General features: G+C 44.5%; 1 protein-coding gene and 1 long non-coding RNA gene across 5 annotated transcripts in view; one reads left to right on the top strand and one right to left on the bottom strand.

Moving 5' to 3' along the window:
* Positions 1–13,224, top strand: part of HEATR6 (HEAT repeat containing 6) — a 36,642-nt gene extending 23,418 nt beyond the window's left edge. For 3 of the 4 annotated variants that reach the window (XM_058706035.1, XM_058706037.1, XM_058706039.1), the window contains exons 13-20: positions 162–284; positions 653–739; positions 4,549–4,683; positions 5,394–5,516; positions 6,228–6,352; positions 7,175–7,271; positions 8,338–8,542; positions 11,044–13,224. In XM_058706035.1, coding sequence (XP_058562018.1) covers positions 162–284; positions 653–739; positions 4,549–4,683; positions 5,394–5,516; positions 6,228–6,352; positions 7,175–7,271; positions 8,338–8,542; positions 11,044–11,615 — 1,467 coding nt within the window. In that variant the 3' untranslated portion in view covers positions 11,616–13,224. The remainder of the gene's footprint in view (positions 1–161; positions 285–652; positions 740–4,548; positions 4,684–5,393; positions 5,517–6,227; positions 6,353–7,174; positions 7,272–8,337; positions 8,543–11,043) is intronic. The other variant, XM_058706036.1, reaches the window with a different exon arrangement.
* LOC131498592 (uncharacterized) lies at positions 12,637–19,764 on the bottom strand. Its single transcript, XR_009255489.1, has 2 exons — positions 19,728–19,764; positions 12,637–13,452 (listed from the first exon to the last, which is right to left on the bottom strand). It is a non-coding gene; the product is annotated as an uncharacterized LOC131498592 (long non-coding RNA).
* Between the last annotated feature and the right edge of the window lie 4,319 nt (positions 19,765–24,083).

The raw sequence follows: 24,083 nt of genomic DNA, 5'->3' as shown, positions 1-24,083 counted from the left end.
TTCAGTCATAAAATAAAGATTATGGTTGTTCATTTCATTCAACATCAGATTCCTGCCTACCCCTTGTTAAATGTGAGTGATTTCTGAAATATTAAAACACTTTTCTGGATATTGCAGCCCTGCATTTAGGTCTTGAGGTTATTCCTCTGTTCTCTTTGCAGGTGTTAGCTCATCTGGCCAAGGGCTACTTTTCAATGGCTCAAGTGTACTTAATGGAGCTTGGAGAGGTGATTTGCAAGTGCATGGGGGAAGCAGATCCGTCTATTCAGCTTCATGGAGCAAAGGTAACTTTGATGAAAAGCCACCTGCTATTTTCTTCTCTTCCTTTATGTTCTTCCCTCTGTTCTATGTCTGTCAGTTCTGAGGTTTCTTAAAGGGGTATCAGGTAGGGAAAGTCATACATTCCTTCATTTTCAGCTCGCCAGAGAAACCCAAGAATTCATTTGATAATAAATAAACAATATGTTTCTGGTGGTTTTGCTCCTGAAAGAATGCCTCTGATGTCAGAATTACTGAAAGAAGAAAGAAAATTCGGTTGGAAACTATTTTTCCCTTTGATTTGAGGTCGTCTCCAAACAAGTGAGGTCTTCTGCCTTCGTAATTCGGATTATCAAATCTGCTTTGATAATCTATATTTCTTTTGCCTTGGCAGCTTCTGGAAGAACTGGGGACAGGCTTAATACAGCAGTATAAACCAGATTCTACCATAGCTCCTGACCAGAGAGTGCCAGTCACTGTGGTAAGTACACGTTGTTCAGTGCTCTCCTAGTGCTGCAGTCAGTTGTGAGGCTCAGTGATGAAGTGAAATAAACTGTGTAGTTTCTTCCAGTGTCAAAAACTACAGCTAATGATATGTGATGACAGGAGACTAGCATGAATAAGATTTATTTGCATTTCTGTTATTTGCAGTTCAGTATGTGGTCGGATTATGTGCAACGTACAGCCAGCAATTGAAAAACCAGTATTTCTTTCGCATAAAACCTCGTGTGGTTCCTCATCCTGCCCAAGAGGTAGACTAGAATGGTGGGAAGAGCCAAGGATTTGGGATCCGAAGACATGAGAGCAAATGTAGGGAGCACATTAATGGATGTGTGAGCACAGTTTCCTCATAAAGAGGAATAATAATCTGTAACTAGATTGAATAAAATGTAAAGCTGCTGGCAAATAGTAGGTGCTTGATAGATGTTGATTCCCTTAACTCCCTCACCACCCCGCTCCAGGATTCCTAGAAAATTCCTGTGACCTTAGGTTGTTTCTGTTGTCTCCATACTGCGCCAGTTCTTTGGAGGAGGAACACGTGACCCTACCAAAAAGGGCTTCTACTTGGTGCCAAAAGCAAAGTCAACTCAACATTAGTGGTGTTTTTTACCTTCTGCCCTCCTCATCCTGCCCATTCTTTTCCCTTTGCAATTTCCATCATCCCTGCAAGCAATTAAGAATATCTAGCCCTAGTCCTTTCCTGAGACTGCCACTCAAGCTGAAACGTCACCGTTCACAGGGAGAGGAGTTGAACTTTGCTCAGACAGACCTGGGTTTGCACCTGGACTTCTCCCCCTGCTGGTCAAATGACTGTAGGCATCACGTTCAGGTTTTTTCATTTGTAAAAAAGAGATATACTTTCTATATTACTTGTCAGTTGCTGAGTAGTAAATTAGCCAAAACACTTAGCATCTTACAACAATATATATTCTCTCACATAGTTTCTGTGGCTCAGGAATTGGGAGTAGCTTAGCTTTGTCCTTCTGAGCTTGCAGTCAAGATGCTGGCAGGGGCTGCAGTCAACTGAACTTGACAGGGGTTTGAGGATCTTCTTCCAACACAGCTCACTCACATACCTAGCAAGTTAGTGCTGGCTTTTGGCAGCAGGCCTCTCTTACTTCCTTCCCACAAGGAACTCTCCAGAGGGCTGCTTAAGTGTCCTGTGGATATGGCAGCTGGCTTCCCCCATAGCAAGAGAATCAAGACAGAGCAAGACAGAAGCTGTGGTGTTCTTTTTTTTTTTTTTTTAAATGTTTATTTATTTTTGAGAGAGAGAGAGAGACACAGTGTGAGGGAGGGGAGGGGCCGAGAGAGAGGGAGACACAGAATCCAAAGCAGGCTCCTGGCTCTGAGCTGTCAGCACAGAACCTGACGCGGGGCTCAAACCCACAAACCGTGAGATCATGACCTAAGCTGAAATCAGACGCTTAACCGACTGAGCCACCCAAGGCACCCCTGTGGTTTTTTTTTTTGTTTTTTGTTTTTTTAATTTTTTTTTTTAACGTTTATTCATTTTAGAGACAGAGAGAGACAGAGCATGAATGGGGGAAGGTCAGAGAGAGAGGGAGACACAGAATCCGAAACAGGCTCCAGGCTCTGAGCTGTCAGCACAGAGCCCGACATGGGGCTCGAACTCACGGACCGCGAGATCATGACCTGAGCCAAAGTCGGTCGCCCAACCGACTGAGCCACCCAGGCGCCCCACCCCTGTGTTCTTATAACCTCGTTTTGGGTTTTTTTTTTTTTAAGTTTATTTATTTATTCTGAGAGAGAGAACACATAAGCAGGGGAGGGGCAGAGAGAGGGGGAGAGAGAATCTTAGGCAAGCTCCTCATTATCAACGCGGAGCCTGACTTGGGGCGCGAACTCATGAATTGTGAGATCATGACCTGAACTGAAATCAAGAATTGAACACTTAACCAACTGAGCCACCCAGGCATCCCACCCTTGCTTTGGAAGTTTCACACTGTCATTTCCATAGCACTCTACTGGTTACACAGGTCAGCCTGGACAGGGGCTAGGTGGGGGGCCACCTCCTTAACATTAGGAGACAAGAATCCGTATGGGTCATGTTGGAGGCTGGCAAGCATACCTGTCTAAAGTCTTCTGGTTTGGGGTGGGGAAGGCCCAGATTGGGTTTCTAGAAACTAGGATTTAGGGGAGGACAGAATTGATGTGTGGGACACATGGCAAAACTTGGGACTAAATCCGTGGGGCAGAAAGTAGAGACTCCAAAACCACAGACAGTTGCAAATGCACCTGAAATCCTAGGATTTTTAGAAAGCATGGGAAAGAAACGGTTCAAGGTACTCTTCAGATGCCTGCCTTGAGAGCTTTAATAAAAGTGAGGTAGGGGCGCCTGGCTGGCCCAGTCGGTTGAGCGTCCGACTTCAGCTCAGGTCATGATCTCAGTTTGTGAGTTCAAGCCCCACATCGGGTTCTGTGCTGACAGCTCAGAGCCTGGAGCCTGCCTCGGATTCTGTGTCTCCCTCTCTCTCTGCTCCTCCCCTGCTCACACTCTGTCTCTCTCTCAAAAATAAATAAAGATTAAAAAAAAAAAAAAAGGTAAATCTTCATAGTACCCACAAGAGAGCCCAGTGCTCAATTTAAGAGTCTCCACTGTGCACCTGACACTGTGCAAGGAACTTGACACACAGTGTTACATTTTACTGTCACCAAGACTCTGCCAAGTAGACATCTTCACCCTGTGTTACTGAAGAGGAATCAATACTTAGGTTCAGGGACTTGCCCAAGGTTGCAGAGATGGGAAACAGCCACTGAAGGATTCAGCCCCAGCTCTGCCTCTGGATCTGGTGCTCTTTAGACTCTGGCACATGGCCTCTGGGCTGTGCAGGGCCCTAATGCCCACTAGCAAGTTACACCATATGTTTGTGCCTCAGTTTCCTTGTGTGAAAATGGAGATAATGACACATACTTCCTTTAGTTGTACTGAGGATTGAAATGGGTAGATATGTGTAAAGCTTAGAGCAGTGCCTGGTGTGTGAGAGGCTTTCTGGAAAACACGAGCCATGGCCGCTGTTACCACCATCACCCCCTGCCCTTCCTCATGATCATCATCACTCCCATCACTCCGGCCACCTAGCTATAGCCAGCTGTTTCCTAGTTCATAAAGTGGAAGGATGCAGTCATTGTTTTCTTTTTTTTCTTTTAATTTTTTTAATATTTACTTATTTTTGAGAGAAGGAGAGAGACAGAGCACAAGCAGGGGAGGGCAGAGAGAGAGGGAGACACAAAATCCAAAGCAGTCTCCAGGCTCTGAGCTGTCAGCCCAGAGCCCGATGTGGGGCTTGAACTCGGGAAAGACAAGATCGTGACCTGAGGCAAAGTTGGAGGCTTAACCGACTGAGCCACCCAGGCACCCCTGCAATTGTTTTCTAAAGCTCCTTCCCCTGCTGTGCAAGGACTAGCGGAAGCATTGACAAAAGGCTACTGCTTTAAATTTTTTTTTTAACATTTATTTATTTTTGAGACAGAGACAGAGCATGAACGGGGGAGGGGCAGAGAGAGAGAGAGGGAGACACAGAATCCGAAGCCGGCTCTAGGCTCTGAGCCATCAGCCCAGAGCCCGATGCGGGGCTCGAACTCACAGACCACGAGATCGTGACCTGAGTTGAAGTCGGACGCTTAACCAACTGAGCCACCCAGGCACCCCGAAGGCTACTGCTTTAAAGAACGTTGCATTACTAGGGCCACCTGAGGTAGTCTTAGCGGCAGGTTGGTTCTGCTGTAGTGTCTGGGGCCACAGCTGTAACTGTGCCCCTGATCCAGGTGGTGATGTTCTGGACGATGATGCTAAACGGCCCTCTGCCCAGAGCCCTGCAGAACTCAGAGCACCCGACCCTGCAGGCGAGCACCTGTGATGCCCTCTCTTCCATCCTGCCCGAAGCCTTCAGCAGCCTGCCGGTAACTCCAGGAGTGTTTTCTCACCTTACGTGGTGCCCCCGAGCAGCAGAGCTTGAGTTTGATTCAGATTCGTTGTCATCTTGAGCCAGTATTCAGCGTCATCCCTGGCTTGAGTGTGGGGTGAGGGCGGTGGAAACACTTCAAGTCTTAATGTCTCAGGGGAGCCTTTCCTCCCTGTCCTCGGAGGGCAGGTGAGGGAGGAGGCTTGGAAGAGACGTTTCAGAAAGACTCAAAACCAAGAGTTAGGAGGACCTGGGTTTATCTCTTCCACTCCACTCCCTGATTTTCTTAACATCTCTAACCTGAGTGTTCTCATCTATAAAAGGGGCACGATGTGAGGAATAATACGAAGTGTGAGCAGTACTTGGCCAGTGCCCACCACATGTATATTCAGGCTGCTCCCCTTCTTTAGTCCTCAGTGGCATTTGCATGAATTAGCTTTTATAAAGAGGCTGCTTTCAGGAAGTAGGAGAACACGGTGACCTAACTCACACAGTGGGAAAGGTTAATGGTCACAGGTGCTGTGTGTGCCTAGCACCAAGCAGGCACTCACCCAATACCTGGATCCGTGTTGCCCCTCTGCTCTCTGCTAAGGTAGCCTCAAGGTCTCCCTTGTGTTCAGATGCAGACACGTCCCAGTCGCGTGTTGAGGACAGTGGCTCATGGTTCTTTCTTTCTCACTTTCCCTCCACCCACCTTTCTCACTACAGAGCGACAGGCAGATCCTGTGCATCACCATGCTGCTTGGGCTGAACGACAGCAAGAACCGTCTAGTGAAAGCAGCGACCTCGCGGGCCCTTGGAGTCTATGTGCTTTTCCCCTGTCTCAGACAGGTCAGAGCGAGCCTGCACAGCCCTTCTCTGCCTCTGTGATAGGCCAGGGCAGTGTTGATTTGGGTGCATACAGAGCTTCTGAGTTGGACAGTAAGGGACACCAAATTGCTCTTAGTTTCTTTAATTGCTACTAAAATACGGTAATGCCTGTAAGTTCATTTATTTCTAATTATTTAGCACACTGCCCAGGACCCTAGATTTACATTAATGAATAATTGAAAAAAAAGGAAGTGGGATATTGCCATGGGATAATAATAATTTAGAAAGCTGATGTAGAATTTTTGCTAAGAAGCGAATGAATTTCTTTTTCACTCTTAGTTGTGACATCTCACTGTGAAGTGTGTAATGAATAGGATGTGTTTTAGAAATGCATTTCATTGGCAGTGTCATTTCCCAAGGTGGAAATCAGTCTAAGCACAGATTTCATGGATCACTGTCGCAGACCAAGTTATAAGATGTTCAACAAGAGCAAAATCCATAGGCCCCACGGGTGTGCGTGGCACATACCAGAATCCCAGAAGACCTTCCCGTGGGGTTTTAATGAGTGTCCACATTATAATAAGTAGAATAGTAAATTGAGTAAATAAATTTTGATTTTCAAATAGAAATTGTGGTAAAGGCTTATATCATTGTCTGAAAATAAATTTCAGAATTTCTAAGGCAGCTGTGTGAGCTCCCAAAGTAACTACAGTGTTTTATTTTCTCTTACAGGATGTCATATTTGTTGCAGACACAGCGAATGCAGTATTGATGTCACTTCAAGACAAATCTCTGAATGTCCGGGCCAAAGCAGCCTGGTCCCTGGGCAACTTGACAGACACTCTGATTGTCAACATGTAGGTGACTCAGCTCATTTCCCCTGGGTGACTTCTGAGGTTGAGGTCCCAGGAGGGTATCTTTGATCTCTACTATAAAAGAACAGTAATTCTCCCATATCGTGTAGTCAGTCTTCATGCTTTGTTGTGTTTTATTCTCCTTCAAGTAATGAGATTAGTAAGTCGTTCTTTATATATACATGTATGTGTTTGTGTGTGTGTATTTAATACTGTATGCTGATATAAGTAACGTATCCACATTATAGAAAATGTGGAAAATACTAAAGTAGAAATTCAAAACCATAATATAGGTCGCACTACTCTTTAAATATCAAATTTGTAATTTTTAAGAGCAATAAAAAAATTGAAACAATACAAAAGGGGTCACCAGTATAAAACCTTCCTCCCTAGAGGCAGCTATTGTCCCTCATGTACTAGTGCCCTGCTTATCATTGCTTAGTTCTCCCATACAGCATGTCTAAGCATCCTCCCAACTTCTGCTGGCTTTTTATAAATTGTTCATTACTATTACATAATCACCACTATGAAGTGATTATTTAACCACTCCGTTACCAAACATGTGCATTATCTTAGGCTTTTCTAACCAATGAACATTTTTGTACATAAAATCTTTATTTCAAGATACACCTTTTGGTCACATTCCTAGATGTGGGCCTACTGGGTCAAAAGGTATAAACTTTTAAGTTCTTGATATAATCGGAACAGATTTGTTGAGCTGTTTTCCCACATTTTTATAGTTCTACTAAGTGAATGCCTGTGTATATGTATATATTTAACTGAGTTTTAACTTTTAACGTGTTTTGTCTGCTTTGGATGGAACAGGGAAACCCCAGACCCAAGTTTCCAGGAAGAGTTCTCTGGTCTCCTGCTCTTGAAGATGTTGCGATCAGCTATAGAAGCGTCCAGGGATAAAGACAAGGTAGACCCACAGCAAAGCCTGGTATTTCTCCATTAGATACTTAGTGTATTATAGTTGTATCCCCCAAATGTATCCCTGTTGAAAGGAGATCAAGAGAGTACTCAGGTATAATGTGGCCTACTCCACACTTGTACAGTTTCTTTCCTGTCTCCTGTGTCATGAAAAATATCAATGCTCTTTGTCATACTGCTCCATGATCTGTCCGTGTTTGTTTTAATATTAGTCTGCTTTTGGTTTTTTTGTTTTTTTCTAAAAAATCTTTAAGTAGAAGTGACAAGTCAGAAAAATGAACAGCCCTTGGCTTTGTATAGCTCCCATTAGACTAAGTTAAAAGCATAGAAATGGGTTTTAGGGTCAGGTAGACATGGTTCAAATCCTGGCTTGCCCTTTAGTAGCCGGGTGACGTTTGGTATATCATTAACTTCTCTGAAGGTCTGTTTCCTCATCTGGAACCTGGAAGTCATTACATCTACCTCAGTGGCCTCGGAGATGCCTTGTGTTAAAGTACCTAGCATGATACCTGACCCATACCGAGTGCTTAATTTAGTACAGTGACTCTGAAAACCTGGGAAGCCCTATGTGGACTAATCTGTTCAGAATTTCTGGGACTAGGGCATGGGAATTGGTTTTGGAGAAAGAAAGCTCCTCGGATGATTCTAGTGTGCTGCGAAGGTTGAGAGAGACTTTCTAATGGAAAAGTACTGGACTGGAATTTTGAAACCTCGCCTCTCCTCGTCACCTTGCTGCAAACCAGCTTTGCCCTGTAGCCTCTGGGTCTTCCACACGGTCTCTGTAAAACGAGGAAGACAGACCTCTCTGGAGTCTAATCCAAAAATACCAGTGAGGAGCTGTGGAAGACCTCACCTCTCTGATGGCATAGGCTGTTCAGCACATAAGACCTTGCAGAGTTTCAAGAAGCCACACTTTTACAGGCTGCTGTTTTCATTGGCTTTCTGACTTTAAGCTGTCCAAGACCTCCTTGGTTTTTTAAAGCTGAAATGATACTTTCTGTAACATATCTTTGGCAAAGCAGATTTCGAATGCTTTTTTTTACATTTTATTGTAGGTAAAAAGCAACGCAGTGCGGGCCCTTGGAAATTTGCTTCATTTTTTGCAACCGTCTCATATAGAAAAGCCCAGGTTTGCTGAAATCATTGAGGAGTCTATCCAGGCCCTCATCTCTACTGTGCTGAATGAGGCTGCCATGAAAGTCCGATGGAATGCTTGCTACGCAGTGGGGAATGTATTTAAAAATCCTGCTCTTCCATTAGGTAAGAAGGTGTCTCTCTGGTGCAGGGCCTCAGGACAGCACACTCCAGCCTACAGTAGTATTCAAGATGTTCCTCGTAGTTTTACTTATCACATATTAGAAAAAATGGAAATGTTTCGAATGCCCAACTTTAGGGGAATCATAGTATATATCATAGTATATATATTCAAAGGGATCCTTTAGAATTATGTGTACAAAAAGTTTTTGATAATCTGGGAAAGTACTTCTGATGTTAAGCAAATTAAAACAGGATATGCAGTTGTTTCTACGACATGATCTCAATAAATGGGTGGAAAAAAGAGTGAAAGGAAATAAGCCTAATCATTAACGGTGGTTGCCTCTGGAGGGGATGATGAGTAGGACTTTTGTCTGCTTTCATTTTCTATAAGAAAATGTTGTTCTAACAACCGGGGGGAGGGGGGGAGGGCAATGAAGGAGAAAAGCTGGCATGGAAGAAGAGGTACAGATTGGAAATCCCAAATGAGCCCTTGGTACTGAAGTGGGCTGCTGTGTAGGAGGGCATCTCAGTAATGACGTGCCGTGCACCTTGATAGAGCATCAGTGGCTTATAGCTGCTTAGGCATACAGGTCAAAGCCTCCAAATCCCCATTCCCTCTCCTTACCAGCATTTGCCTTATACATTTGTCTCTGTGACAAGATTTGAAACAAGTTATGTTCCTGGAGAGGTAAAACCATTCTGGGCCAGCAGAGCATGCATCAGGTTAGGGAGATCTGGCTCTGCTCCCCTTTATTGCCACAATCTTCCAGCCAGGGGGTGCCTGGCTGGCTCAGTTGGAAGAGCACGTGACTCTTAATCTCAGGGTCATGAGTTTGAGTCCCACGCTGGGGGTAGAGATTGCTTAAATAAATAAATAAATAAATTCAATTTAAAAAAAAAAATGCTCCCAACCGAGGGCTAATGGAGAAGTAGCTTCATGGCGTTTTCTACAGAGGAAATAACCCAAAGTGACCTTTGGAGTTGGAGCTCATTAAGGTGGATGTCTGCCTGCCTGCCTTCAAAGACAGCAAAGAAGTTCGGAAGGGCTGAAAGAGGGAAGCTGAATTCTTTAAAAAAAAAAAAAATTTTTGGGGCGCCTGGGTGGCGCAGTCGGTTAAGCGTCCGACTTCAGCCAGGTCACGATCTTGCGGTCTGTGAGTTCGAGCCCCGCGTCGGGCTCTGGGCTGATGGCTCGGAGCCTGTTTCTGATTCTGTGTCTCCCTCTCTCTCTGACCCTCCCCCGCTCATGCTCTGTCTCTCTCTGTCCCAAAAAATAAATAAAAAAAAAAAGTTGAAAAAAGAAAAAAAAAAAAAAAAATTTAAAAAAAAAAAAAAAATTTAAAAAAAAAAAAAAAAAAAAATTTTTTTTTAATGTTTATTCATTTTTGAGAGAGAAAAAGAGAGAGAGACAGAGCAGGAGTCAGGGTGGGGCAGAGAGAGAGCAGGACACAATCTAAAGCGGGCTCCAGGCTCTGAGTTGTTAGCACAGAGCCTGATGCGGGGCTCAAACCCACAAACCATGATAAGACCTGAGCTGAAGTCAGACATCTAACCGACTGAGCCATCAAGGCGCTCCTAAAAAAATTTTTTTTTAATTAATTTGTTTTTGAGAGAGAGCATGAGTGAGTGAGGGGCACAGAGAGAGAAAGAGAATCCCACACAGGCTCTGCATTGTCAGCACAGAGCCCGAAGCGGGGTTCAAACTCATGAATTGTGAGATCATGAGCGAGCTGAAGTCAGATGTTTAAACAGACTGAGCCGCCCAGGCACCCCAGGGAAGCTGAATTCTATTCTACTGTCCATCTTGAGGAATAAGAGCCACCCCAAAATTGAGTGGGGAGTGGTAGTTCTGATGAGGAAGAAAGCAGGCTGATTTCCTGGGACTGACCAACAGGAAGGGAGAGAAGACAGAAACTGGGACATCATCTTCTCAAAATTAGAGAATTGCACCTTTGGTTAATCTGAGTCCTCTGTTCCTTAGTCACTGCCTAGATAGCACCTTCTTTTTCTTTGCAATAAAACACATGACTTGCTATGTCCAGAGCAGTGTCTGGATGCTAATCTGGGTGATGAGATATTTTTTTGTCATCATGAACAAGGCTGAGCATACGGTTGTGCAGTGTGTGCACTGCTCAGAAGGAGGCAACTGAGCACAAGTGGCACTACAGTTTAGTCCGAGCTCCTCAAGCCTTACCCCCGTAGGACAGCCTCTTCCCAGAGAAGCCGCCTCTTTCACTGTCGCCAAAGTCCCCATTTAGAGTAGCAGAGGCCCCCATGTGTGCGGCAGACTGTTTAAGGAAATGGGAAGTTTGGGAATCCGTACTCAGCCCCTTCCCTAGAATCCCACAGTGAGTACCGGTCACCCTGATCCTATAGGGTTAGCGTGAGAATTGAATGAAAACCTAGTGTCAGCTGGAGCATAAGTGTGTATTTCCTCCACCCTCTCCACTCCCCTGCTTGTTTCTAAGCCTTCATCTGTTGTAATGCCGGTGGGTTCTTTCTAGGAACAGCCCCGTGGACCTCCCAGGCCTACAACGCCCTGACGTCGGTTGTGACATCATGCAAGAACTTCAAAGTGCGCATCAGATCTGCCACTGCCCTTTCCATCCCGAGCAAGAGAGAGCAGTATGGGTCAGCTGAGCAGTACGTTCAGATCTGGAACGCATTGGTCACTGCCTTACAAAAGAGCGAAGACACCACAGACTTTTTGGAATTCAAGTACTGTGCCAGCCTACGGACCCAAATCTGCCAGGCACTGATCCACCTCTTGAGTTTGGCCAGTGCCTCAGACCTGCCCTGCATCAGAGAAACCCTCGAATCGAATGGGGACATGGTGCAGTCCTTTATCCTACAGTTTTTAAAATCAGGAGCAGAGGGAGATGATACCGGAGCACCCCACAGCTTGCACGAAAGAGACCAGATGGTCAGAACGGCCCTGGAGCACATAAGCAGCATCCAGGCACTGGCTGGCGACTCAGCCAAAAGGGCCATCATGGACTTTCTAGAAGATACCCTCACCATTTATTTTGACTCCTCTGGATCACAGGTAGCACTCCTGGGACTGACAGATCGGTGAATGGTCTGCCATACCTTCCAGGTGTCCTGGTAATGGAAAGACCCAAGCTTGAGTATCAGATATGCAGGATTCAATTTTAGGGGCAGAAACACCCCATTCAATTTTATTCAGAATGGGCTCACATCTATTTAAATTTTTCCCAAAGGGCTCAACCACTTTAGGGAGTGGTTCCGCTGCATTGGCCACGGTCCAGGTTGTTGGAACCTCTGACCTGTGCAGCCGGGAGCCGGGAAATACGGTCGTAGGGCAGGCTGAGCAGACTGGACGGTTGTGAAGGGTGTTTGGCCTCAGATACGAAGATAAAGACAAAAAAACGAATGAATTTAGGAATCGTTATGTTATATATTGTGTCTTGGAATTGTTTTTCTTTTTGTAATAAACTAATGAAAACTAGCGTGCCCATAATCTTCTCTGTTTTTAGATCAAGTTGTGTTTATAGAAAGCCTCAGGCAGAGCTGATGTTTGGCCAGTCTGCACTGGTGTAGCTGCTTCAGTTGCTAAAATACTGAGAAGTTCCTCACAGGCTGCTAAACAGCTACTGCACTGAGCTTCCCAGGTACGCACCCTGGAAGCCCTCCGTGTGCCTCCCCACGAGCCACTAGCTAAAGAGCTGCCTCCTGGCACCTGGCTGCCACCCTGGGCCCGCGTCCAGTTTGCCGTAGCCGCGCCACCCACTTCCGTCTCAGCTTCTAAAGTCCCCGAGGAGAGTGTGGTCCGTACACTAAAGGTATGGTTGTTTCACCACCTTTGCATCTGTGCCTTAGAAAAAGAATTCTCTAATTTAATTTAGATGGTTATAAAGCTTTTTAAACTATAATATTAGATAGATATGTCTAAGCCGTTATAGAAGTGATTTCTCCCTGAAGAATTATTTACATTTAAATTTTGCATTCCTCTATTAACCACCAACAGTTTAAGGAGAATTGATTTCAGGTAGGAACTTCAATCCACAAAAGAACCAACTAAAATTACTCCATACTTATATTTGATCTGGGATAAATAAAAATCAAGATACATAGAATGGATTTTGGCAATACATTATTTAACTGTTGTTATTTAGCTTAAAATTCATATTTTAGGGCATACATATGTCCTCAGCATTTCTCATTTGCCCCTGAGTTGCTCTTTTCCCTCTACTATGTTGTTGATTGTTCAGGAAATACTATCCAAGCAGACCGGGGAACAGATTAGTCCGGTAACTGAAGGCCCACTTTTCCATTGGTAGAATGCCAACCAGTTTCCAAACAATTAGACTATGGTACAGTAAAAACACCCATGTAGAACATTCTTTAAAGTTGCTTTTCTTTGGAGATGACTCTGGACACGAATTATTACAGAGGCCTAGGGACTGAGTTGAACCTGTACTGATCCTAATGATGAATCTTGGAACTTCCTTCTCTTCAAGGAATATGTTCTGAGCAGCAGCTTGTTTACTTGTCCCTGTCCTAAAAGTAAAAATGTGGCATAGATACCCACTGTTTGGGGGGCTTTCACTGGTGACCTTCTTGATAAAAATATTTGTGAAATGACTTTGAGTGGTCTGATTTGATGATTTGCTCTTATCCTTTGTTTATCTTGAATAAAACTTCATTTTTTGAAGAAACTTTCACTTCTGTACCGGTTTTCTTGTCTCTGAAAACAGATGTTAGTGTGCTCATATGCAGGGAAAGCCGAAGGGTAAGCACTTCTAGAAACTCCAGGAGCCCGGGGTACAGCTTCTGTCTGGATGGGATGCTGGTTCTCTCCTTGCCGTAGCACTGTGGGTATACCCCAAGGGCAGGGGCTCCCACACGCCCTGCGCTGGTGCCTCAGGAAAGCTGCCATCGTGAAAGGAAGCCTCACAAACAGTAAAGGGTTAGAACTGATTCTGATGCAGAAACAATAGAAAGTCTGGCTCTGATGCAGAATTCTAATTCAGAATGCCAAACTCTGAACTTTCTTTTGATGTTTAAAAGGGAAAAAACCAGGGGCGTCTAGGTGGCTCAGTTGGTTGAGCGTCCAACTTCAGCTTAGGTCATGAGTTCGTGAGTTGAAGCCCCGCATCGGGCTCTGTGCTTACAGCTCAGAGCCTGGGGCCTGCTTCGGATTCTGTGTCTCCCCCTTTCTCTGCCCCCGCCCCGCATCTTCGCACTCTGTGACTCTGTGACTCTCTCTCTCTCTCTCTCTCTCTCTCTCTCTCTGTATCTCTCAAAAATAAACATTTAAAAAAATTAAAAGGAAAACAAACAGGAGAAGGGGCCATCCAGGTACAGATGGCTAGAGCCTCTGTTTAATAAACTGACAGCATGATGACACCTTGCTTACTTTTGAAGTTGTCTGTGACCACTAAAAGCCACTAATTCCGACCCACTTGGAGAACTTGAGGAAGGCACACGCTATAACCTGTTGTATGGTAGTAGTTCATGGTAAAGCAGGGGTCCTATGGTGATTACAGGGCAGCAGAAACCCCCCCACCGTGGAACACCAGGGCAAGAGCTTCCTTGATTTTGACATCTGTGCGTGAACACAGACCCTGAGCTGAACATCACTGTCTTTCCAGCCTAAGAGTTCTGTGAATTCTAGCTACTCGGCTTCATTTGGCCTTCACTTTGTGAATACAGTGCAGTGCTTCAGAGCCCAGGGTTGAACCCTGGCTCTGCTGCTTTCTATCTGTGAACATCTTGTGCCTCAGTTTTCCCATCTGCAAAAGAGGGATAATAGTGCCTACCTCATAAGGATATTATAATGAGTAAATGAGTTAGTATGCGGAGAGTTCATCAGACAGCTTCTGGCACCCAATAAATGTCAGATACTTATTTTCCTTGAACTTTCAGAGCACTAGACAGAAATACGGTTGACATACCATGACCTTTCGTGTTGGTAAATAGCTGGAGTCTCCTGACTGCACCCTCAGGTGAGGTGTTACCTGGGATGCCTCGGGAACCTGAATCCAGCAGTATGGGAGAGGCACCACCCCAGGACCTCGGTAGCCTGCCAGATACGGCCCTCCGTCTTGCCCCTACAGGACCCCATGGACAAGGGAAATGCCTGGATGTGTGGGAGGCCACATACTTAATGGGGCAGTAGTGACCCCTTTCCTAGTTCTGCCTCAGGACGCATCCCCAAGGGCCAGTCAGGAATTAACATCCAGTTTCCACAAGCTTTGGAATTACACCTGGGTTTTGCAGGACAACTCTGCAACTTAATAACCACATCCCTGGGCAAGTTACTTGACCTCTCATCTGTAAAATGGGGATAATAGTACCTCCTAGGGTTTCAGGAGTAGGTCGCATGATATCTGGCTCGGAGCTGGCACAGACCAAGCACTCAGCAATAAACGGTGCCCTTGTCACACCTCTCTGATGTCCTTCCTGGGCTTGAATGTCTGTCTCTTCACTGGAGAAAGGTCATTGGAGTGGGACCTGCTTTTGGTACACACCTGGAGGCCTCGGGTCACAACTGAAGGGATCGTCAGCTCCAGTGGACAAGGATATTGTATTAGGGTTGGGGTCAGAGGACTAAAGCACTGCCACCAGTAACAACAGCCCACAGGAATGCGGCCTGCGGGTTTAATTCAAAGCAGCGGCAGCGTATGCCATTTGCAAAAACCTTTCCTTGAAAATTACTGCCCTGTTGGGGCGACTGGGTGGCTCAGTCGGTTGAGCGTCTGACTTCTGCTCAGTTCACGTTCTTGTGGTTTGAGTTTGAGCCCCACATCAGTGCAGAGCCCGCTTTGGATCCGCTGTCCCCCTCTGCCCCTCTCCCACTTGTGCTCTCTCTCTCAAAAATAAAACATTTTTAAAAATTAAAAAAAAGAAAGGAAATCACTGCTCTGCCATTGATTCCATGACCAGCTGGTATTTACTGTAGGAATAGGGGCATTTCTTGAATGAGAAGTTCTATTAACAAAATTTATCACATATCAAATAAAAAAAACCCAAATGGTCATTTTTATGAATGCTGAAAGAGCATTTGACAAAGCTCAATGTCCTTTTTTGATGAAAATTCTTTTAAAAAAACTAAAGATACATTGTTAACATCATAAAGTATACCTATCTTATCAGTGACTTTCCTTAAAATGTCAGAATCAAGACAAGGAACACTGTCATCACGACTATTACCTAACATACAAGATTTAATGATCAAGGTGATTAAACCAACAATGCAATTAATTTTCCAGAAAGTTTTTTCAAAGAGTTTCCAAATTATGATTATTTGTAGAACACCAGTCTGAGAGACTGAATCCACAGAGCACCATTTGCAGAAAGTCGAGATAAATCAATTCGGCAAATAATAGAACTAATGAAAGTTCTGTAAGGTAGCTGTTTACAAATATGCCCAAATCGCTAGCTCTTCCGTATGTCAGCAATAATGGGTTCGATATTTTTTTGTCAAAAAAGATTCCGTTCACAAAAGTCACAAAAGTAATAAAATACCTAGAAATAAAGCCAGTCCAAGGAATTTGTGCGAAAATAAAAATTCTTCAAAGGTCACAAGAGACATTTAAAAAAGAGAAGGTATACGATGTTCTAGATAGAAGGACTCAATATTATAAAGACCACTTCTCTTTAAATCTATAAATTTAACCACATTCCCATCAAAGTCAAAATAAGATTTTTTTTTTCAACGTTTTTTATTTATTTTTGGGACAGAGAGAGACATAGCATGAACGGGGGAGGGGCAGAGAGAGAGGGAGACACAGAATCGGAAACAGGCTCCAGGCTCTGAGCCATCAGCCCAGAGCCTGACGCGGGGCTCGAACTCACGGACCGCGAGATCGTGACCTGGCTGAAGTCGGACGCTTAACCGACTGCGCCACCCAGGCGCCCCCAAAATAAGATTTTTTAAAATGACAAAATGATTCAAAATTTCATCTAGAAAAGTAAATGCAAAAATTCAAACCAAGGAATGAGGCTTTTGGCTACCACCCCGTGAGAGATAAGAGAATTTCTCCCTCAAATAGTGTGCCCCATGGAAGCACTTTCCATGCTCTGTAAATCTACACGCCCTGCTACATAAAAATCCATCTTTCATTCCAGTCCTACTCCATGCTGTTTCTCCCACCAGATGCAGCTATGGAGCCTGGACTAAATGCATGGAGCAGCTATCATGAACAGAAGGAATAAACAGGAACCTCAGGGAGGGACCAGAGAAGTCAGAGCCCCACCAAACCGGCATGAGGTTTGCCATTTTCCCCCTCTGGTCTCCCCTGGCCTGGACTCCAAGCAGACAGAGACCTGGCCCTGCAGACAAGATGCAGACGGAGAGAAGCTATCTCCTATTCTAGGACAGGGAAGGAGGACCCTGGGGTGGAGTGGGGTGGGGGGGAGTCCTGTTTGTTGTTGCTTTTCCCTGACACCAGCCCCTTGGCAAGCCCACCGCAGCCCACCGCGGCAGGTGCCTAAAAGTGCAGGGAAGGAACTCCTCTCTGTCCAGTGGAACCGCAGTCCCCTGCTGCAAGGGAGTGATGACCATTGTGAGTGATGACCATTGCTTTCTCTCTCCCTCTCTCCCTCTGGGTTTTCTTATTGGACCTCTTACTGTGATGACATTTTCTTCTTTCTTGCTTGCTTGCTTGCTTATTCGTTTTTGAGAGAGAGAGAGGGAGAGCGCGAGCAGCAGAGGGGCAGAGAGAAACAGAGACACAGAATTGGAAGCAGGCTCCAGGCTCTGAGCTGTCAGCACAGAGCCCGATGCAGGGCTAGAACTCAAGAGACGTGAGATCATGACCTAAGCTGAAGTCAGACACTCAACCGACAGAGACACGCAGGTGCTCCGATGGCATTTTCTTAATAGAACTCTGACACCAAAGGGAAATTTGAAACTTTGGGAATGGAAGAAGAGCAACAGAAACAGGAATTATTTGGGTAAATGTAACCAACTATTTTTTTCATCTTGAGCCCTTTATAATGTGTATAATCGGCGAAAGCAAAATTTACATAACATGGTCTGGTGGGACTTTTAGTAAATGTATATCTATATGGTAGTAAAGATTTCTACACTTCACTTGAAGTGACAAAATATTAATCCTAAATAGACTATGAAAAGTTAAGTGTTTTTTGAAATCCCTAGAGAAACCACATTTAAAAATTACACAAAAATGGGGCACCTGGGTGGCTTAGTCAGTTGAGCACCCGACTCTTGATTTCGGCTCAGCTCATGATCTCCTTCCTGGTTGGTTGTGAGATTGAGCCCCTCACTGGGCACCACCCCACATCCCACGCTGAGAACCTGCTTAAGACCCTCTCATGCCCTCTGCCCCTCCCCCACCGCTCTCTCAAGCGCTCCTGTGCTCTCTCTCTAAATTAAAAAAATCACACATAAAGATACAGTAAAAAAGCTCAATAGACACATTTTTAAAAATGGGATGCAATTTTTAAAAAATGGGATGCAAACAACATTTCAGATAATCTGGAAGAAGACAAGAAAAACAGGAATGAAAAACATAGGGAACAAATAGAAAACAAGTAATAAAAGAGTAGCCCTAAATCTAAACATGTCAACAATTAAATTCAAAGATCTAAGTTATGCTAGTTAAAAGAGATTGTCAGGATGTTAAAAAAAAAAAAAGAAAAAAAAACACCTCAAGACCTATTTATTATTTATTAGAAACCCATTTTAAGGGGCGCCTGGGTGGCGCAGTCGGTTAAGCGTCCGACTTCAGCCAGGTCACGATCTCGCGGTCCGTGAGTTCGAGCCCCGCGTCAGGCTCTGGGCTGATGGCTCGGAGCCTGGAGCCTGTTTCCGACTCTGTGTCTCCCTCTCTCTCTGCCCCTCCCCTGTTCACGCTCTGTCTCTCTCTGTCCCAGAAATAAATAAAAAACGTTGAAAAAAAAAAAAAAAAAAAAGAAACCCATTTTAAGTAAATAGTGTAGGTTAAAAATAAAAGGACAAAAAAGAAAACTATAGCATGCAGATACTGATCAAAAGAAAGCTGGAATAGCTACATTAACATCAGACAAAATCAACATCAGAGCAAGGACATTTACCAGCGATAAAGGAGGACATTATAGAAGGTCAACACGCGACGAAGACATAGTAATCCTAAATGGCCATGTACCTAACAACAAATATTTAAACTGTGAAGCAAACACTGCTAGAACCGAAAAGAGAGATGTTGAATCCACATACTATTAGAGGTGGAGACTTCAACACTTACTCCTTCTTCAGTAACCAATAATAGAATGAATAGACTATAGTCTGGATCATAAAGTGAATCTCAACAAATTTCGAGGAGTTAAAATCACACAATATGAGCTCTGACCACAAAGGAATTAAACCAGAAATCAATAACTGGAAAAATCTCTAAATCCTTGGAAATGGACATACTTCTAAGTAACCCCTGGTCCAAGGGAAAGTCTCTGAGGACATTTTCTAGAAAATCAGAAAATCATTTAAACTGAACAAAAACAAAAAATACAACACATCAAAATGTATAGGTGCAGCTAAAGCAGGGCTTTGATGGAAATCTGCAGCATTAGAAAAATTAGAAAGGAAGAACAGTCTCAAATCAATAATCTCCATTTCAAACGCAAGTTGTAGAAAAATAAGAGAAACCTAAAGCAAGCAGAAGGAAGAAAATTATGCTGAGTGAAGGAAGCCACTCTCAAAATGTTACATACCAGATGATGCTATGTACATGGCATTATGGAAAAGGCAAAACATAGGCAGGAAAAACAAATCTGTGTTTGCTAAGGATTAGGATGGGAGGAAGCATCCAACTGCAGGGAAGCCTGAAGGAGTGTTTTGGGGTTGATGGAATCCTTGTTGTGGTGGTTACATAAATCTATTCAGAGACTCCGGAACATATACTCCCTCAAAAGTCTATAACAATGATAAGTGGGGGAGAGGCAGAAGGAGAGCGAGGGAGAGAACCTGAAGCAGGTTCCACACGATCTCACCAACTGTGAGATCATGACCTGAGCCGAAAATCAAGCTTAACCGACTGAGCCACCAGGTGCCCCAATAATGATAATTTAAAACATCTTTATCTCTCTCTCTCTCTCTCTCTCTCTCTCATTCAGTGTACAGAGTGTTCACCTTTAGGTACCCATAGTGGACAGTGTGCCAGGTAGAGTAGCACTAAACCTATCTTTTAAATGGATGAAAAGCATTCATTCCGAAATGACTCACTGTACTCAGGGCGCCTGGGTGGCTCAGTTGGTTAAACCTCTGACTCTTGATTTCAGCTCAGGCAGTGATGTCACAATTCATGAGATCCAGCTCAGAGCCCCGAGCCCAGTGTGAGGCCCTGCACTGGCAGCATGGAGGCTGCTTGGGATTCTCTCTCTCCTTCTATCTCTCTGCCCCTCCCCTGCTCACGCTTACAAAATAAATAAATAAATAAAACTTACAAAATAAATAAACTTACAAAAGAAAGAAATCACTCACTGTACTCAAAATATGGGGGCCAATATTGCTAATAATAATGATAAGAGCTAACTAACATCTTTTGGCTGCTTTTAATTTACCAAGCACAGAAAAGATCCTGGATGTGTTATCCTACCGCAGGTATAACTTAAACCATCCTATTACATACAAGAATATATTCTGTAGCTATTTTTATTACTTAAAAATTTCAACTCTTTTTTTGTTGTTTGTTTCTTGAGGCAGACGTTCTTAAAACTCTAAAGAGGGGCGCCTGGGTGGCTCAGTCGGTTAGGCGGCCGACTTCAGCTCAGGTCACGATCTCGCGGTCCGTGAGTTCGAGCCCCGCGTCGGGCTCTGGGCTGATGGCTCAGAGCCTGGAGCCTGCTTCGGATTCTGTGTCTCCCTCTCTCTCTGCCCCTCCCCCGTTCATGCTCTGTCTCTGTCTCAAAAATAAATAAAACGTTAAAAAAAATTAAAAAAAAAAAACAAACTCTAAAGCAGCATCACCTCTTATTCAGGTAAATTGTGGCAATGCAGCAGAATGGCCAGCAGATGGAGACAGAGAACATAAAGTCGTTTAGACCGGGGGCTTGTTTCTCAGGCTCGAGACCCCAGGCACCTAGATTTCACGTCGCTCTCAGTAAGTAGAGCGCTGAATCTCGAAACTGGAGAAGTTTAAAAACTACAGATTCTGAGTTTATCAGCCTGGGGTGCAGTCTTGCCATTAGCAGGTTTAAAATCTGTACCAGCGATTCTAATTAAGCAGCAAAGTTTGAGACCCGCTACCTAAGAAGGAGCAAAAGCAGTGGGTCTCAACCTGGCGAGTTTCAGAATCACTTGGAGAACTTGTGAAAAACAGAAACTCGGGCTGTTGGAGTCTTCATTCTTTTGAGAACCAGTGCATACCGAAAGGGTGACATATTGCTATAGTTAAATATATAGACAGGACTAAATCTGATATCATCTTATACTGGATTCTAATATACCAGTAACTTCAGGCATCAAATGTTTAAGAAAATCTTATAGCAGATAAATTTTAATTGAAAACAACGCTAACCATGAACTTTCCCTTGGGTCAGCTGGGCTATCTTGTAGAACACAGGAGCCAATTCCCTCTCCAGAGATGTCAGGTTCCAAGAGCTGCTGTCAGGTTCCAAGAGCGTTAATATTTGGCCACTTTGCAGCAGGGGATTAGGAAAAAGTTGAGGTCCTTGGGCAACTGGATTACCAGCCTTCATGAAGTATGTTCCCCAGATTTGTTTTCACTTTCTTTCACCAAAGTATTTAAATTATTTAATATTAGAGCCTATATAGTTAATTTTCTAAATAACATTTATCTCTTTTCCATATTATAAAAAAAAAATTTAATATTTATTTTTAAGAGAGACAGAGACAGAGTGCAAGGGGGGGAGGGGCAGAGAGAGAGAGGGAGACACAACCCAAAGCAGGCTCTAGGCTCTGAACTGTCAGTGCAGAGCCCGACGCAGGGCTCGAACCCACGAACTGAACCGTGAGATCATGACCTGAGCCGAAGTCGGATGCTCAATTGACTGAGCCACCCAAGTGCCCCTCTTTTCCATATTATAAAAGTAATGAATCTATCTTCACTATAGAATTTTTTCAAAAAAAAAAAACAACAACCAATAAGTATGTGTAAGTAAAAATGACTTGTGATGATTGCTATTACTATTTTGGGGTTTCATTTTAGACTTAAAATTTCTTTTTAAGTTTATTTATTTATTTTTAGAGAGACAGAGACAGGGCGAGTGGGGGTGGGGCAGAGAGAGAGGGAGACAGAGAATCCCAAGCAGGCTCTGTGCTGTCGAACTCACCAAACCGTGAGATCATGACTTGAGCCAAAACCAAGAGTCAGATGCTTAACCAACTGAGCCACCCAGGCGTCCCTTCTTCCTTTTCTTTCTTTTTTTCTTTTTTTGTTTAAAAAATTTTTTTAAGTTCATTGTAGACTTTTGATGATACATGCATGTGTGAGTATGAGTGTATGCCATCCATGTGGACTCATATGATCACTCTTCGATATATAGAGTGGGAAGTTAGTCTACAAAATTGTGATAATAACCTATGTAGTTTTGGATAGTCTGCTATTTTATTTAATAACCTATGATAGCCTTAAATATTTTCCTAAAACATGATTTTAATGACTTGAGAGTAGTCCACAGTCAATACGTCGTGATTTTAACCAGTTCTCCATTGCTGGACGGTGTTTTCCAATTGTTTGTTGACTTACATGCAGCTCTTTCACAGACATTAGAGTTTTATTTGGATGTGTGATATGAGGCAGAGATGTTGTAACTGTATGCCTCTCCGATCATCTCTGTACCACTGATTTAATAATCACACCATCCTTCCTGGGTTTGACGTGCTTTGTTGCTCAGATGCTACCTGCTTATACTCCCACAGGGCTGTGGTAGGCTTCCCAGTGTATTCAGCCCTCTGCCCCTCTATCCTGGTGCTAGTGCCCAGTGTATTGACAACTGAGATGGCGGATGAGTCAGTGGTCACTTTGGGAGTGAGACTGATGGTAGGACAGGGGAGAACCTGCAGGCTCTACCTTTCCAGGAGGCTGCCTGGATACACGATCTCATTAGCTTTCATCACCTTGTACCCACATGGCCACCAGTCCCTAAGCCCGGGCCCTTCCTTCTTCCTGAAACTATGACAACAGCCTCCAAGTGGGTGATCTGCCACTAACAGGTCCGTAGGTCTCCTCCCCTTTCTCAATGCTCCCTGAGCCCTTCACATGGCGTCACTGCCTACCAGCCCCCTCCCCCACCCCAGCCACCAGTGGGCTCCATGCCTGTGCAGGCCTTTGGTCAGTCCAGAGGCTCCCAGCCCTTCGGGCACCATGTCCTCTGGGCCACCTTCCGTGAGCACCCCTGACATGGGGTATTGTGGTGCTCAGCTCATAGGGTTGTTATAGGATTAAATGAAATGATCAAGCCCCTAGCAGAGAGCCAAGCACTAATAAGACGCAAGTGAATGCTAGCTATTATCACTGTGTCTATTATGCTCCTTACCATATTGCTCACCACCCTGTATTACAATCACCCTTTTACCTGACTGTCTTCCTACCAGACTGTGGGCAACTTGAGAGTTAACATCGTGTCTTCTCACCTTTTTATCTCCCCCACCAAGCACTGGGCCAAGCACAGAGCAGGTGCTCAGCAAGTGCCTGCTGAATGCAATGTGAAATATCCCTATTTCACAGATGAGCAAACTGAGTCCCACAGAGGGAAAAATGACTCACCCCTAATGATGCTGCCAGTAAGGGACAGAACAGGAAATGAATTCAGGCCTTGGAGACTCCTTTGTCCAATGCTGTTCTCTCTATACTGCTATTACCTTGAGGCCAGATATAGAAGGAATGAAAATACAAAAAGGAGTGATTTTCAAGCCTATTATTTTTCTGCTGTGTTTTACTCTGGTCTTGCCAGCTATGGTTTTCCTGATAATTCAGGAGCTCAAGGGAAGACCTTCATACAGCCTTGCTCTCAGGAGGGCGAGCTGTGACATTAGAGCTGACAGCAGCCTTCTGGGTCATCCAGTCCACCCTCTTTACCCCTTCACCTCAAAGCAAATCAAGACTCTGAGAGGGAAGTCAGTCACCCACAGCCACACAGCAGAGCTGAACTCCCTTTACAGTGCTCCTCTTATCCGTGAGAAGTAAAGTGGTGTCAGCATGGCTGAGCAGCTGAAGGGAGTTCAGTTATTTACAGGGCAAATGTTCCATGGAAGCCTCCAGCACAAGCCGCAGAGCCCTGCATCCTCCAACAGGCCCTCCTGAGATGGCACAGGCCGTGCCAGGGGGCAGGGAGAGGACAGTTCAGCACGCAGAGAGTGCACGGTCTGGGCCCCACCCAGAGGGACGGGTATAGTCCGGCAGTCTGCCAACTGTTGATGGGCCATGGTCTTTATAGCTTCCTCAAGAGGAGGACGATTACCTTCCCCAGCCTGAAGATTTATGGCTAAAGAAGGGACAAGGGACACTCCACTCCATTCAGGCCCTTTGAAAGTGGACTTATAGGATTATCTCTGGGTTGGGGCACTTTGCCTTTAGCTGCAGAAGGATTGTCACTCGCAGTCCCCGCTTTTCTGCCA

This window comes from Neofelis nebulosa, chromosome 16 (genome assembly GCF_028018385.1).
Source record: "Neofelis nebulosa isolate mNeoNeb1 chromosome 16, mNeoNeb1.pri, whole genome shotgun sequence".
NCBI classification, from domain to species: Eukaryota; Metazoa; Chordata; class Mammalia; order Carnivora; family Felidae; genus Neofelis; species Neofelis nebulosa.
This window is presented reverse-complemented; position numbering and strand designations above follow the sequence as displayed.